The sequence below is a fragment of the Prionailurus bengalensis genome, chromosome E2, assembly GCF_016509475.1.
Source record: "Prionailurus bengalensis isolate Pbe53 chromosome E2, Fcat_Pben_1.1_paternal_pri, whole genome shotgun sequence".
In the NCBI taxonomy this organism is placed as follows: Eukaryota; Metazoa; Chordata; class Mammalia; order Carnivora; family Felidae; genus Prionailurus; species Prionailurus bengalensis.
The window spans coordinates 9,403,398-9,417,725 of NC_057352.1; the positions used below are offsets into that span (position 1 = coordinate 9,403,398).

A 14,328-nucleotide genomic window follows, 5' to 3' on the forward strand; every position below is an offset into this window, starting at 1 on the left:
ATATTATTATTAAAGCATGGGGACAGGATCCAAGGGCAGGAAGAGCTCTATAATGGGGCTAATTTTAACCCCACCTCATGGGGCAGCTTTGAGGGTTGAAAGAAAGCCTACAGGGTGCATGGCATGGCCTGGTGTCTAGAAAACTCCAGTCAGGGCGGCTTTTCTCCATCAGATTTGGGTCCCTCTTCCACGCTTCCTGACGCTTTCCCCACTTTTCTGCATCCATGCCTCCATTGTGTTTCCTCCATTCCTCTTTTTTCTTTTTAAGTGTATTTATTCATTTTGAGAGGGGGGAGGGCAGAGAGTGGAGAGAAAGAGAATCCCAAGCCGGCTCCGCACTGACAGTGCAGAGCCCGACGCGGGGCTCGAACCCACCAACCGCAAGATCGTGACCTGAGCTGAAACATCCAGGGTCGGATGTTTAACCGACTGAGCCACCCAGGCGCCCCTCCCCCCCCTCTCGTCTTTGTTTTCCTCCTCTGCTCCTCCACTTCCTAAGTGGAGAACTCTGGGCAAGTCACTGATGGCTTCTGACCCTTGGTTTCCTCATCTGTAGAATGGGACCACAGCCTCTACCCCACTGGGCGGCTGGGGATTACACGAGCGAGTTCACAGGAAGCCTCAGAACTCTGCCTGGGATGTCGTAGCTGCTTTATGTGCTGGCTGTTATTACTGTAACTTATTATTATTGTTGTTGTTGTTGTTGTTGTTACCGTGTTATCGCCATTGTTTCTTTTGTCTTGCCTCTTTTCCCTGTCTCCATACTTCCCTCAAGCATCTCTCTCCACGTGTCACTGAGTTCCTGAATATGTGTCTCCTTGACCTCAAAGCCTCATGGGGCTTTCAGGGTCCACCTCGCCCCGTTGTTCTGTCTCCCTCTTCTTCTCCCTCTTCTCTCTCGTCGATTCTCTGATGCTTCGAGAGGAGGGGCCTAATCTCTTAGGCTTAGTGAGACTTAGCGACTCACTTCTGAGGGACAGAAGAAAACAGAAGTGATGGTGCGTGGTTTTGGAGATTAGGTCATAGAAGACCTCCCTCTCTCTCTCTCTCTCTCTCTCACAATCACTCACTCTAGGGAAGCCAGAAGTCACGTTGTGAGGCCCACTGGTGGGGAGCCCAGGCCCTCCTGGCAACCGCCGTGTAGGAGAGCTTGGAAGGGATTCTCCAGCCCCAGTCGACCCTTCAGATGACGGCACCCTGGCCCATAGCCTAACTGGACCCTCATGAGAGGCCCTGAGCCGAACCACCCAGCTAAGCCACTCCCAAACTCTAACCCCTCAGAAACGGTGAGACAACAGATGTTTGCTGCTTTAAGCCACTGAGTTTGGGGGAGATTTGTTCCCCCCATATCCCTTGTGGCAATGGATAAGTCATACATACCTTTCTTTCTCGCGTTTTCTCTTCATTTCTGACTCTCTTTGGGCGTCCCTGTCCCCTCCATCTCTAGGTCCTTGGAATGTCCGTTCCCAATTCTCTATCCGAATGTCTGTCTTTCTGCCTCGACTCTCTCCCTTGACGTCCGTTGGATTGTTTCTGGGTCTCTCTCCCTCTGTCTGGGCCCCTGGGTCTCTGCCATCTGGTCCTTTCTGGCTCTCTCTCTTTCCCTGCTGTGTTTCTACTCAGGTGCCTGTGTGTGTGTCTGCCTCTTTCTCTGTGTTTCTCTGTCTCTCTCTTTAGTGTTGGCTGTGTCACTCTGGATCTCTTTTCTATTTCTGTCTCCCCCCCTCTGGCCTTGCCTGGCGTCTCGTTCTGGCATCTCCGACCTGCTGGGTGGATGGGGCTCTCTGTTGCTATAGCTAAGTGTGTATCCGTATTTCTTGCTCTGCCTCCATCAGTATCTCTCTCTCTCTCTCTCTCTCTCTCTCTCTCTCTGTATCACTTTCCGCGTCTTTCTACCTGGATCTCTCTCTCAGCGTGTCTCTCTCTCTCTCCCTCCCTCCTGGCCTCCCCATCTCCAGCCGGCGGTCTGCCCCCCGCCCTGGCGCCCCGCGTCCATCTCGGGCTCCCTTTCCCTTCCCAAGCCTCTGCAGTTCTCCGACCTCACCTCCGGCTCTCTCGCCTCCGCCTCCCCGGCTCCTCCTCCCCGCCTCTCGGTCCCTCTCCAGGTCTCTGCCTCCCCCTCCTGGTCAGCCGCCCGCACCGCACCCCGATCTCCCAGGGGATCCCTCAGCCGGGTTAAGGCAGCCCCCAGCCGAGGCCGAGCGGGGCGGGGGGCGGGGGCTGCAGGCGCCGGTGCGGGCTCCAACCCGGGTCCCCGAGAGCCGGGGGACCTCGGATCCTCCGGCGCCAGCGGGACCATAGCACCGAGACTTCGGAGGACTGTCAGCGCCACCTTAAGCTCCCCCCCCTTCCCCCTTCTGCGGAGGATGGGAACTGCCAGCTCCGGGCCCTAGGTGTCCCGGCCAACCCCCCCCCTCCCCGCCCCGCCCCCATGGCCCCGGCACAGTTGGAAGCTGGGGATCGGCCCCCAGCGACCCCTCCATCCTGCCCCTTGGGCATCCCCCCTACACCAGGCCGAGGAGCGTTCGCTGCTGTGAGATCGCCCGCCCCCCCAGCAACAACGACAAAAAAATTAAATAACACCCAGAGAGAGAAGAGAGGGAGGGGGGAGGAGGGAGCGGGGACGAGGGAAGAGAGAGACGGAGAAGAAACAGGAGAGGCAGGAGAGGAGGAGGTGGGGAGGCAGGGAGAGAGAGAAGCTGGAGACAGAGAGAGACCGGGAGGAGGAAAGAGAAGCAGGATGGAGACATGGGGTTAGGTGGCTGGGGGGAGGGGGGGGGAGCTGGAAGAAGACAGAGCGAAGAGGGGGGGTGTGGATTAGAAACCAGGAGGTAACCCCGGGGAGAAGCAGGAGGCAGAGAGAGGAATAGGAAGATCAGGAGGTAGAGGGAGGCTGGAGGGTTGGGGAAAAGAGAGAGAAGGAGGAGAGGAAGGGAGAGCAGGGAGAGGAGGCGGGAGGGGATTTGGGGGGTCTCGGTCCTCCCCACCACCGCCTCGGTGTTCGGGGAACCGGTCTCCCTGTGGGGAGGAGAGGCAGGCTGGCAGTCCTGGAGGGACTGGGTCCCACAAAGAGGGGCCAGAGGAGCTGAGAGAGGGGGCCGGGACATTGGGAAGGGGTCGTTCAGAGGCCTCCCGGGGATGGGGGTTGCAGCTCGACTGAGCGCCCCTCGAGCGCTGGTACTCTGGGCCGCACTGGGGGCAGCAGGTAAGGCCCAGTGAGGGGGGGTTGGGGCAGGAGCCCCTGAGGGGGGGGGTGCCCAGGAGAGGGGCTCAGGCTGCTCTCTCCGCAGCTCACATCGGACCTGCACCTGATCCGGAAGACTGGTGGAGCTACAAGGATAATCTCCAGGGAAACTTCGTGCCAGGTGCAGCCAGGGCGGGGACCCAGGAGTCCGGGCTGCTGGGTGCCTCCTCCCTCGGACCCAGGAGCCCTCTCCTCACAGGACCCGGGAGTCCCAGCCCCTTCCTCCCTCCCTCAGGAGTTGGGCCCAGCCTCTGAACCCGGGAGCTCACCATGGGACATTATATATGTGCATTTCAAGTAGTGAGTGGGAGTGAGTGGAAGGAAAGAGTGTGGGGGTGGAAGAGAGCGCGTGTCCCTTTGCAAGGAAAGAGGCAGGTAGGTCCCGGCTGTTCCTGGGAACCAGTGGGTCGCCGGCCGGTTCCCCTGCCTTGGCCAGCCCTGTCTTGCAACTCCTCTCCCCGATACATTCATTATCCAGCTGCGGGACACGGGAGACTGAAAGAACTACGACTCCCATGGGCGCCTGGGCGGGCCGGCAGTGGATGGGTAGGCTGGCTGCCCTCAGGCCTGCTGGGAGTTGTAGTTCCTTCCCCCAATGGCTTAATGACTTCAGATCGGTTTCATCCAGGAGGGTGCTAGATGGTCTTAGGAAACTCCTCCAAGCTTCTTCTAGGACCCAGGATTCTGGATCCCAGCCCCCTCCTCCCTCAGACCCAGGAGTCGCCGTCTCCTGCCCTTCCTCTCCTGGGATCCGGGAGTCCAGACCACAGCCTTGTGGGCAGATCCCAGCATTGGGATCCAGCCCTTATTTCTGACTCCTTCCCCCCCCCCCCCCCCCCCCCCGCCCCATCCCTGCTTCCAGGGCCTCCCTTCTGGGGCCTGGTGAATGCCGCCTGGAGTCTGTGTGCTGTGGGGAAGCGGCAAAGCCCCGTGGACGTGGAGCTGAAGAGGGTCCTTTATGACCCCTTTCTGCCCCCACTGAGGCTCAGCACTGGGGGAGAGAAGGTAAGGGGCCTGGTGGGAGGGGTTACCCAATCCCCTGGGGGTGGGCACGAGTGGGGGTGGGTCTCTGAGGTGGAAATCTAGCCTGGGGTAAGGAGGGGCACACCCTGGGGTGGAAAGGAGGCTCCTTACGCTCGAAAGTGGATCACCTGTTCCCCCCTCCCCAAACATGGCTCGCTAGTGTTTCCACATCTGTAAAAGCAGTTGTAAAACAAACCGCTCTCGGTGCTAGGCCCCGTTTTAAAAGCTTGATAATAAGTCTTCTAATCCTCAGAAACCACACCATGAAACAGGTGCTATCACTGTCCCCATTTTATGGATGCAGACACTGAGGCACAGAGAGATTGGGTTACTTGTCTGAGGTCGCACAGCTAGAGTGCCATCCCTGGGATCCAAACCCAGGCGGTGTGGTCCTAGCCTCCACGTTCTTGCCCACTTTGCAGTGCCATTTCGTTTCTTTTTTTTTTTTTTTTAAATGTTTATTCACTTTTGAGGGAGAGCGAGCGAGCATGAGCGAGGGAGAGGCAGAGAGAGAGAGAAAGACAGAAAACCTGCAGCGGGCTCCAACGTGGGGCTTGAACCCACAAACCAAAGATCATGACCTGAGCCTAGCTCTGTGTGTGTGTGTGTGTGTGTGTGTGTGTGTTTTCAATTATTTCAATAAAAATACAAAACATCCCGTCATTGTCCACAAGGTCCTGCACCATCTGGCTCCTATCTCCTCTCCTTTGCTCACCAAGCTCTGGTCCCACTGGCCTCCTTGCTGTCATGGAAACAGGCTACCTCAGGGCCTTTGCACTTGCTGTTTCCTCTTCCTGGAATGCCCTTCTCTCTGCTCTTTGCGACTAATTCCTGCTTATCTTTTAGGTCTCCACTCAAATGTCCCTTTCTTGTGATGGCCTTTCCTCATCCCACCCTACCCCACCCCCGATCTAGGCTGGGTTTCCCATTACATCTCCTGAGAGCTTTCAGTTCTTTACTGCATGAGCATAAGATGTGATTCATTAAGCAGTTACTTATGTGATTCCTTATTTATTGTGTCTGCTCCCTTAGCATGCAAGTTCCATGAGGCCCAGGGTTTTTTTTTGTCTACTTGTTATGCTCTCCTCCTGGCATCCATGGCACATAGTAGCAGCTCAATAAATATTTGTTAGTGAAATAAACCCGGCGATCGTGAGCACCTGCCACGGACCAGAACAGAGCCTGCAAAGTCACTGGTGTTGAAACTATGCTGAATGATTAAATGACTCTCTCGGAAGCAGGAAATGTAGGCGTGGAATGCGGGAGCGAGAACATCTCTCTTCGTCCCCGTGACGGCTTCCACCTCATTCCACCTCTCCCGCAGCTCCGGGGAACCCTCTACAACACCGGCCGCCATGTCTCCTTCCTGCCTGCACCCCGGCCCGTGGTCAACGTGTCTGGGGGGCCCCTCCTCTATAGCCATCGACTCAGTGAACTGCGGTTGCTGTTTGGGGCGCGCGATGGAGCCGGCTCGGAACACCAGATCAACCACCAGGGGTTCTCTGCGGAGGTGGTGGCCACTGACCTCTGACCCTTGACCTTCGCCCCAAGTTGGCCCAACTGCTCCCCCGCCTTACCTTTCTTTTGAGGCCTCACCCCATCCTCTTTCATAGAACAGCCCCCCCGAGCACTAAGCTTTAACCTGACTTGAGACCCCAAGGGCCCAGAGCTGTACCTCTCCTCCCCTTCTGCTGGGGGACCCCCCACTCTGTGCTTCCCTCCCAGGTGCAGCTCATCCACTTCAACCAAGAACTCTATGGGAACCTGAGCGCCGCCTCCCGGGGCCCCAATGGCCTGGCCATTCTCAGCCTCTTTGTCAATGTGAGCCCAGGCAAGAGTCTGAGGGAAGGTGGGGTCTGAGCCAGAAGAAGTCTGGGAGGCCCAGGCTCCCGCGTTCTGGGGAAGGAAGGGATTGGGGGCTCGGGCTTCTGGATTCCTACTTCCTCACCTCGTACCCCCCCCCCCCCACAGGTGGCCGGCAGCTCAAACCCCTTCCTCAGCCGCCTCCTTAACCGTGACACCATCACCCGCATCTCCTACAAGAGTAAGTCCCTGGTGCATTGGTGGGGGACTGGGGGAGCAGGGTGTGCACAGGACGGGAGCTCAAGAAGGGCACTCCTCTTCACTCTCGCCCGGTATTCCCGCAGATGATGCCTACTTTCTTCAAGACCTGAGCCTGGAGCTCCTGTTCCCCGAATCCTTTGGCTTCATCACCTATCAGGGCTCTCTCAGCACCCCGCCCTGCTCAGAGACTGTCACCTGGATCCTCATCGACCGGGCCCTCAATATTACCTCCCTCCAGGTGACCCACTGTGCCCTGCAGCCCCTTTGGCCTGGCTAACCCATTCCCTGGCCTGGGCATCCTCCCTTGGCCTCACCTACTCTCCTCCCTTCTTCCTTGTCCGACTGCTGGGAGGGTCAGACAACCTTTGGGGGTGGGCTGGGGCTGAGAAAAGCCCCGCCCACCCGCTCGGGGGGCGGAGCTTCCCCTGAGACTATTCACCCGGACCGTTCCTTATTCACTCTCAGTTTCCCACCCCCTCCCACGGCAGATGCACTCCCTGAGACTCCTGAGCCAGAATCCTCCATCCCAGATCTTCCAGAGCCTCAGCGGTAACGGCCGGCCCCTGCAGCCCTTGGCCCACAGGGCCTTGAGGGGCAACAGGGACCCCCGGCACCCCGAGAGGCGCTGCCGAGGCCCCAACTACCGCCTGCATGGTATGGTCCAGTCTGCACCCCCCCTCCCCCGCACGTCTTGGTCTAACCCGCCTATGTGTTCCCCCCCCCCTTGTTTTCCCAAAGTGATACAGTCCTACCCACCCCTCTGCCGTTTCTGTTTGGTCCAGCCTCCTGAGCTCGCGCTCGCTTTCTCCCTTCTACGTGTGTGTCAACATGGTACAATCCACCTCCACGCCACAGACCGTTGCTGGTCCGTGATTTGTCTTTTCCTCTTCACCGCTTGCAACCTGCAACTTGTATATAACCCGAACCCGAGCCACCTGGCTTCCCTGTGGTACGATTACCTACTGGGCCGTGGTTCCTATTGCTATGGCTTTCCACAATGGTACAGCCCGGATCCCTTCCCTGTTTCCATGTGGTACAATCGCATCGTGTTCCATAATCTGACACACACCCCCTTCCTGGAAATCAACATGGTACAGTCCCCTTCCCTTTCTGCTGCCTCCCTGTGGCTCAGCCCTGCGATCTAAAGGCCACCTCTCAGGCTTCTCCACATGGTTTGGCCCAGACCCCCCCACCCCCCCCCACCCCGCCCATGAATACCTTCACATAGTTGAGTCTGATGCTGAAACTGGACATCCCTATTCCACCCTCCTGCTGCCTCCTGCTGGTTCAACCCAGTGCCGGGCCAGAATCTGACCGTTTTCTCCAGCTTGTCGACCTGGTACATTCCGGGTTCCCCCTTCGCAGCCTCCCTGTGGTCAGAGCCCTACGCGGCCCAGCCCCGCCCCTCTGCAGGGTCCAGCCTGTGGTGCCCTAAACTAACTCTCCCCCACCGGTGTCGTCTGTCTTACAGTGGATGGTGCCCCCCATGGTCGCTGAGACTCCCCATCGAGGATTGCGCCTGTCCTTTCCAAGTCTCCCCACTCGGGGAGGGGAGTCACCCCCAAAACAAAGCTATTAAAGGGACAGAATACTTCCTGTTTCTTAGTGGTCTGATTCTAGGCGCGGCGGGGAAACATTTGGGTATTGGAGAACAGCAGCCTTCTTCTAGAAACCAATCTCCCTCTTCCTAAACCGCACCACTCGGTTTTTTGGCTTCCTGTTTCCCCAAACTGTCATTTAGATTAGCGGCTCCTTTAAGTGGAGCCTCTTTCATTCCCCCCCAACTCACCCTCCCCGTCGGGCAGCACGCGCAGAGCCATGTGCTTCCCCCTCCCGCCTGCCTCATTGGCCCGAACTGGGTCACGGTCCCGCCCCCAGTGCCGTCTCCCATTGGGCAAATGTAGGTCAGGGTCCCGCCTCCCACCTAAAGGCGCAGCAACTTCACGCACTTAGCCCCTCACGCGCCCTCCCGGGCCTTGGCGGATGCTGGGGTCCCATTGGCCGCGCGTCTCGAGGGGTCAAGACGCGATTGGCCCGTGCGTTCAGCCGGAGGGAGGCACGCGGCTGGGGTGCTTGGCCCGAGAGGCAGGCGGGGGCCGAGAGGAGGGGTGTGCGCTGTGGCGTCGGGTGTTTTGGTTTGGCTTTTTTTTTTTTTTTTTTTTCCGCGAAAGAAGTTTGCGTTGGCCACGCCTCAAGGCGGCCGCCTCCTCTTGCCCCCTCCCCCGCCCCTCCGCGCACACCTCTTGGTGCAGATTGCAAAGCGCCTTCCGCTGAGAGAGCTGCAGATTTTGCAAGAGCCTAGCTCGCCCACCTTGCTGGAGCGCCTTGTGTCCCCCTGAACTCCGGGTTGCAAAGAGCCGGTTGCCTGATTTGACCACCCCCTCACCCGGACTGCATGGTCTCCTGGGACCCTCTTGAGTTGCACGTTTCTGCACTGAGGACTGCGAATCCCCGTCACTCCTAGGATTTGCAGTGTTCTGGATACTGGAGGCTTGCAGGCTACGCTCGCCCGCTCCTGGGCAGGCACTCGCCCGAACCACAGGAGTGTGCCGCTGACTGGCAGGCCAGCTCTTCGCCTCTCCATGAGCCCGTGAGCTTACGGGCAGGTGCCCGGTGATGGCGCGGCCCGTGAGCGACAGGACCCCGGCCCCACTGCTGCTGGGCGGCCCAGCCGGGGCCCCCCCTGGCGGGGGAGCGCTGCTTGGGCTGCGGAGCCTTCTGCAGGGGACCAGCAAGCCCAAAGAGCCATCCAGCTGTGAGTTCTAGCCCCCGCCTATCCCAACTCGGACACCCAACTCCCTTAGGGATTCAAATGCTGGGGGGGGGGGGGGACTACCTCCTATCGTGCCGAGAGTCCATTCTCAACCTTCATCTACTCAGTTACTAGGGTGTTTAGGACCCTAGATCCCTCGGCACCTAGGATCCAAAAGTACCTGCTTAAAGCCCATCCACCAGGAGGACCCAGGAGTCCCCGTGTCCTCTTCCCGGAGGACCCAAGAGTCTAGGCCCCAGCCCCCCCCCCCCTTCCTCTGGGTTATGAGAGTCCGGACCCCTGGGGTCCAGGAAAGAGGGAGGGGGTGTGTCGGATGCTCACACGGTATTGACACGGGCTTGGGCGGGGCCTCCTGGGGTCACATGGAGTCTGGGGATGAGGAATGTGCCCCAGGAATAGAGCCCCTTCCTGCCCCTTGCAGAGTGTGGGGGTGGGGAGAAGCGGCTACAGTGAGCAGGGGGGTAGGTTACAGAGAAATTACAGAGCCGTCATTTTTTTTTTTCTCTCACCTGCCCAACCCTCCACCTGCCTCTTTTTGAACTTCGGTCCTCCTTCCGTGGCTCTGTACCTTCCCTGGTCTCTATCTTACCCCTCTCTGGGTCTCTATCCTCCCCCCTCTTTCTGAGTCTCTCTCCCTCTCTCGGTCTCTGCCTCCCTCTCTGTCTCTGCCGCCCCCGTCTGTGCCTTCTCTCTCTGGGTCTCTTTCGCTCTCTTGAGTCTCTGTTGCTTTCTCTCTCTGGGTCCTTGCCTTCCCTCTCTGATCTCTCCCTCTCCCCCGTCTCCCCCCTCTTTCTCTGGATCTCCGCCGTGTGGGTCTCAATCCCCCCATTCTTCCTGTCTTTCTGTGTTGGGGTCTCTCCTCCGTCTCTTCCTTCCCACCCCACCCGGTCTTTTTCCCCGCCCGCAGGTCTCCTGAAGGAAAAGGAGCGCAAGGCGGCTCCGCCGGCATCCACGGTCCCCGGGCCGGGCCTGGAGACGGCGGGCCCGGCGGATGCCCCAGCTGGGGCGGTGGTGGGCGGCGGATCCCCGCGGGGGCGCCCGGGGGCCGCGCCTGGCCCGGGTCTGTTGGCGCCGCTGCTGTGGGAGCGGACGCTGCCGTTCGGCGACGTGGAGTACGTGGACCTGGACGCCTTCTTGCTGGAGCACGGGCTCCCGCCCAGTCCGCCGCCCCCCGGCGGCCCATCACCGGCGCCCTCGCCCGTGCGCACGCCCGCACCCTCCCCGGGGCCCGGCTCCTGCGGCTCAGCTTCCCCTCGTTCCTCGCCGGGGCACGCCCCCACCCGGGCTGCCCTCGGGGCCGCGGGCGGCCACCGCGCAGGTGCGACGGCGGGGGCGGGAACAGGGCCCCGGCTGGGCGGGGCTTGGACTTCGGGGGCGGGGCTGCGACCCGGGGATGCGATGGTGGGGCTGGGGTTGTGCGCCCAAATTCTGGGTCCTTCTAGGCGAGAGATGTTTGGAGAGAAGTCCGGATTCTGTGTCCCTTAATGCATCAGGGTACTGGGTCTCCTGGATCCATTGGAGATAAGGGACTTGGGACCCGAAATTCCAGGAAGTATGTCCAGTAGGGAGATAGTGTGGATTTTTCGGAGGGACGTGGGGACCGAGGGTCCGGATACTCGAGGAGCCGGGACTGGGACCCCACAACACCGGAATTATTTACTGGGGAGTGAACTGCACTCCAGAATCCGGGCCCAGAATTGGAGTGTGGAAGGACCATAATTCGTAGGTCCTCTACAAGGGAGAAAGCAAGGTCTGGCCACAGACTTCTGTTCCACCATGATGTAAGGGACTGTCTGCCCTGGTTCCTGAGTCCGCCAGTGGAGAGGGGCTAGCACCCCGGATCCTCTAGAGGGGAGAAGGTCGGGGATCTTCATTCTAGATCTTACATTGAGGCTTGGACCGAGTCTCCTTTGTCCTGGGAGAGGAGGGGCCGAGGATCCCAGAATCCTAGCGTGTATCCCAGTGGCGAGGGAGGAGGAGGTCGAGGGGGTCGTTTCTCAGTGTGTTCCCCAGAGTGTAGGAATGCCTGGATCTTTGGAGGTTGAGAGGTTCGAGCTAAGAAACCCCAAAGAGCCTAAGGAAAAGTGTGCTCTCTCTCGGGCACTGGGGGGGTCCCAGGGGCGGTCTGCAGGTTGGGGATTCCCGGACACACCTGCCCCTGGCCGGACCTCCGGGCGGAACCAGGGCCCTCCCCTTCCCAGCCGCACATTCCCGCGCCACGTGAGTCCTCTCCTCTCTCCTCCATAGTCTTGACTTCGCGCACGCGCGGTCACGCGGAGGGGGCGGGGTCTGGGGAACTAGAGGGCGCCCGTGGCTGCAGGGGGGGCGGGGCGGGAAAGCAGGCGCCCGCACGTGACTGGCCCTGAACCTGTGTCCTCAGCTGGCCCCGGCTTGGTCGCTCTTAAAGGCACAGGCCGCCCCTGTCCCCTCTCTTGAACCGACCTCCAAAAACCTGTCATTTCCTCTTTTCATCCCTAACCCTTCGAAGCCAGCAGCTCTTAAGAAGCTTACCTGAAGCCTTTTCAGTGCATTGGATTTCTTTTCCTTGAGCAGCCCCCGGGGGGGGGGGGGCGGCTAGGCTTTGGTCAGGGATTCAGTAAGCAGGATTCGGGCTAGACTATGGGAAGGAAGCCGACGCTGCCAATCCGAGGGCCAGAGGTGTTAGAAGCAATAGACCAGACTCGTGTTATTTAGGGTAAGTCAGTTATAATTGGGCTCATTTCTGTGTTTGTGAAAGTGGAGTCGGTTCCATGATTTCTAAGCTACAAGGTAGCTTAGGGACCCTTCGTAGTTTATATTAGAGAGGTTGATCTCTGACAGGCTTTACGGTAGGCCTCATAAGGGCCTTCCTCGGGGTGGAAAAGATACCTGATCAGGGGTAGCCTCTGCGAGTACCAAATATATACACACTTAGGTGGCACATTCTGTTTCCCCAAGGCCTGACCTCTCGGGACACACCCAGCCCTGTGGACCCAGACACCGTGGAGGTGCTGATGACATTCGAACCCGACCCAGCAGATTTAGCCCTGTCGAGCATTCCTGGCCACGAGACCTTTGACCCTCGGAGACATCGCTTCTCAGAGGAGGAACTTAAGCCCCAGCCCATCATGAAGAAGGCTCGGAAGATCCAGGTGCCAGAGGAGCAGAAGGTGAGCACTGCTAGGTGTAGGATGTAGGCATGGCCTTTGCAGGCCCTACGGCCAGGGATGGCCCTTTCCTCCCAGTCAGGCCTGGGCTTCTCATTGGGGTTAGCTCTCAAGGTTCCCTTAACCTACAGCCAAGGATCAGTCAGTTGTGCGAAGCCGTGGGGTGCGACGGGGCTGAGGTCTGGGCTTGAGATTTACGAAGATGGTATCATTATGGGATGCAGTCTCAACCAGCCTTGCTGGGCCCAGTTGTACAGGCTTGGGGCTTGGACCAGGCCCAGTTACTAAGGACAGCATTCCTTAGCAGCAGGGTATCAGCCTGTTTCTTCTGAGCCGCTAGCCCTGCTGGGGCTGGTCCTTTGGTCTCTGATTTGGGGCATCGTTCGGGGTGCTTGCGTCCGCCTAGGATGCAGACTTTGGCAGCCCCTCTGGGCCTTGTTTTCTGGGCCTGGACTGCTCCCTGGTGAGAGACCTCAAGTTCCCATCAGCAGCCAGAGCTGCCTTCTGATTTGGGGCAGCGACCGCTTCTTTCCAGTCTTCTCCCTTTGGCCAATTCTGGGGCCTCCCCTAGTTAAGAGGTGTCCTGGCTGCTCACCAGACTTCACCTCACCCTTGTGTAAGACGCGACTGCTCGAAGCACCGAGGATTGGCCTGTAAACCCAGCCTGGACCGGCGGTTTCTCTTGTCATGGGGCCTGGACCTGATTTACCCTAGTGAGCAGGGACGAGGCTTTAATGAAACGGGGATGTGAGGTCATCTTTTGGAGCTCTGGGTGGCCCTTGTTACTAAGGAGTGGTCCTCCTCAACCAAATTCTAGGACCAGAGAACCCTAAGTGTAATGGTGTGGGGAGGCCTCAGGATAGGCCCTTTTGCTAAAGTGCAGCCCTTCTGGCAACCAGGACCCGTTGGGAAGAAGGCAGCTCTCTGGCCTCTATTCAAGGCCAGTAGGTCAGAGACTGGCTACAGTCATTGGGACCACTTAGACATTACCTTTGTTTGCTGGGAAAACAACAAGGAGGTTGCCTTGACAACCAGGTCCAAAGGCCCCCAGCTCTGGAAAGATTTATGGGACACAGAACCCCATCACTGGGGAGCCTAGGCTTTCCTTAGCAACCAGGATCTGGGCAGGTGATACATAAAGCAGTGCTTTTTATGGGGAGAAGCCCTCCGACCCTGAAGGTCCCATCCCGTTGCTAGGGAACCAGCATCCTTAGCAACCAGGGGCTAACTGGAGGCCCTTTGTTGGGTGAGGAGCAGTGGGGTCTGCTCTGCACAGTGGAAACATGAAACCAAATTGCTTTGAGTGTGGGTGGAACGATCTCACACCTTAGCTGTTGCTAGGGGCTTGCTCTCCTTAGCAACCAGATCCCTGGGTACCCATCCGAGGAGAGACCTGGTAACCTTTAAGCCCCACTGCTGGGCAAGAAACCCCCCAGAGGGTCTCTTAGATGCCCTCCGTCCTTGAAGGCACAAGGCAAGCTGCTACCCCTGGCCCTCAGTGCCTTCTCAAACCCCACCCCCAGGACGAGAAGTATTGGAGCCGGCGGTACAAGAATAACGAGGCAGCCAAGCGGTCCCGAGATGCCCGGCGGCTCAAGGAGAACCAGATATCGGTCCGGGCGGCCTTCCTGGAGAAGGAGAACGCCCTGCTGCGGCAGGAAGTGGTGGCTGTGCGCCAGGAGCTGTCCCACTACCGCGCCGTGCTGTCGCGCTACCAGGCCCAGCACGGAGCCCTGTGAGGCCGTCCCCTACCCTTGCCCGGCGGAGCTCTTCCCCGCCTCGCTCAGACTTGCGCCCCGACGCCCTTTTCCCTCCCCGCCCTGTGGCCCACAGGCCGGCCAGCTGGGTGCCCCAGGGACGTGATGATGCAGATAAATACATTTATATTTTTAAGAAAAAGCGAGCCTCCCCCCTCCCTCGCGGGGGCGGGGAGGGTCCTCTGTGTTGCCCCTGCCACTTCGGGGACCCCCATCTTCCCACCGCCTCCGTTAACACACCCTGAATAAATCTTGAGAACCCCAGAGCCAGCTGTTGTGGGGGGAGGAGGCAGCTCCCTGGCCCCAGTTCAAGGCCATCGG

At 59.2% G+C, this 14,328-nt stretch overlaps 2 protein-coding genes and 1 long non-coding RNA gene across 3 annotated transcripts; 2 read left to right on the plus strand and 1 right to left on the minus strand.

The window, feature by feature from the left end:
* On the minus strand, positions 1 to 2,055 carry LOC122494882. The gene is made up of 2 exons (XR_006300291.1): positions 1,381 to 2,055; positions 1 to 969 (listed from the first exon to the last, which is right to left on the minus strand). It is a non-coding gene; the product is annotated as an uncharacterized LOC122494882 (long non-coding RNA).
* A 360-nt stretch (positions 2,056 to 2,415) lies between these two features.
* Positions 2,416 to 7,931, plus strand: CA11 (carbonic anhydrase 11). The gene is made up of 9 exons (XM_043600392.1): positions 2,416 to 3,205; positions 3,291 to 3,365; positions 4,107 to 4,249; positions 5,592 to 5,777; positions 5,993 to 6,088; positions 6,239 to 6,311; positions 6,415 to 6,569; positions 6,820 to 6,985; positions 7,803 to 7,931. The coding sequence occupies exons 1-9, from the start codon at positions 3,139 to 3,141 to the stop codon at positions 7,826 to 7,828; spliced, it is 987 nt and encodes a 328-aa protein (XP_043456327.1). The 5' UTR covers positions 2,416 to 3,138; the 3' UTR covers positions 7,829 to 7,931.
* A 559-nt stretch (positions 7,932 to 8,490) lies between these two features.
* Positions 8,491 to 14,271, plus strand: LOC122494877 (D-box binding PAR bZIP transcription factor). The gene is made up of 4 exons (XM_043600393.1): positions 8,491 to 9,086; positions 10,012 to 10,422; positions 12,042 to 12,253; positions 13,774 to 14,271. Exons 1-4 carry the CDS (start codon positions 8,948 to 8,950, stop codon positions 13,987 to 13,989), a joined length of 978 nt encoding a protein of 325 aa, XP_043456328.1. The 5' UTR covers positions 8,491 to 8,947; the 3' UTR covers positions 13,990 to 14,271.
* The last annotated feature ends 57 nt before the right edge of the window (positions 14,272 to 14,328 follow it).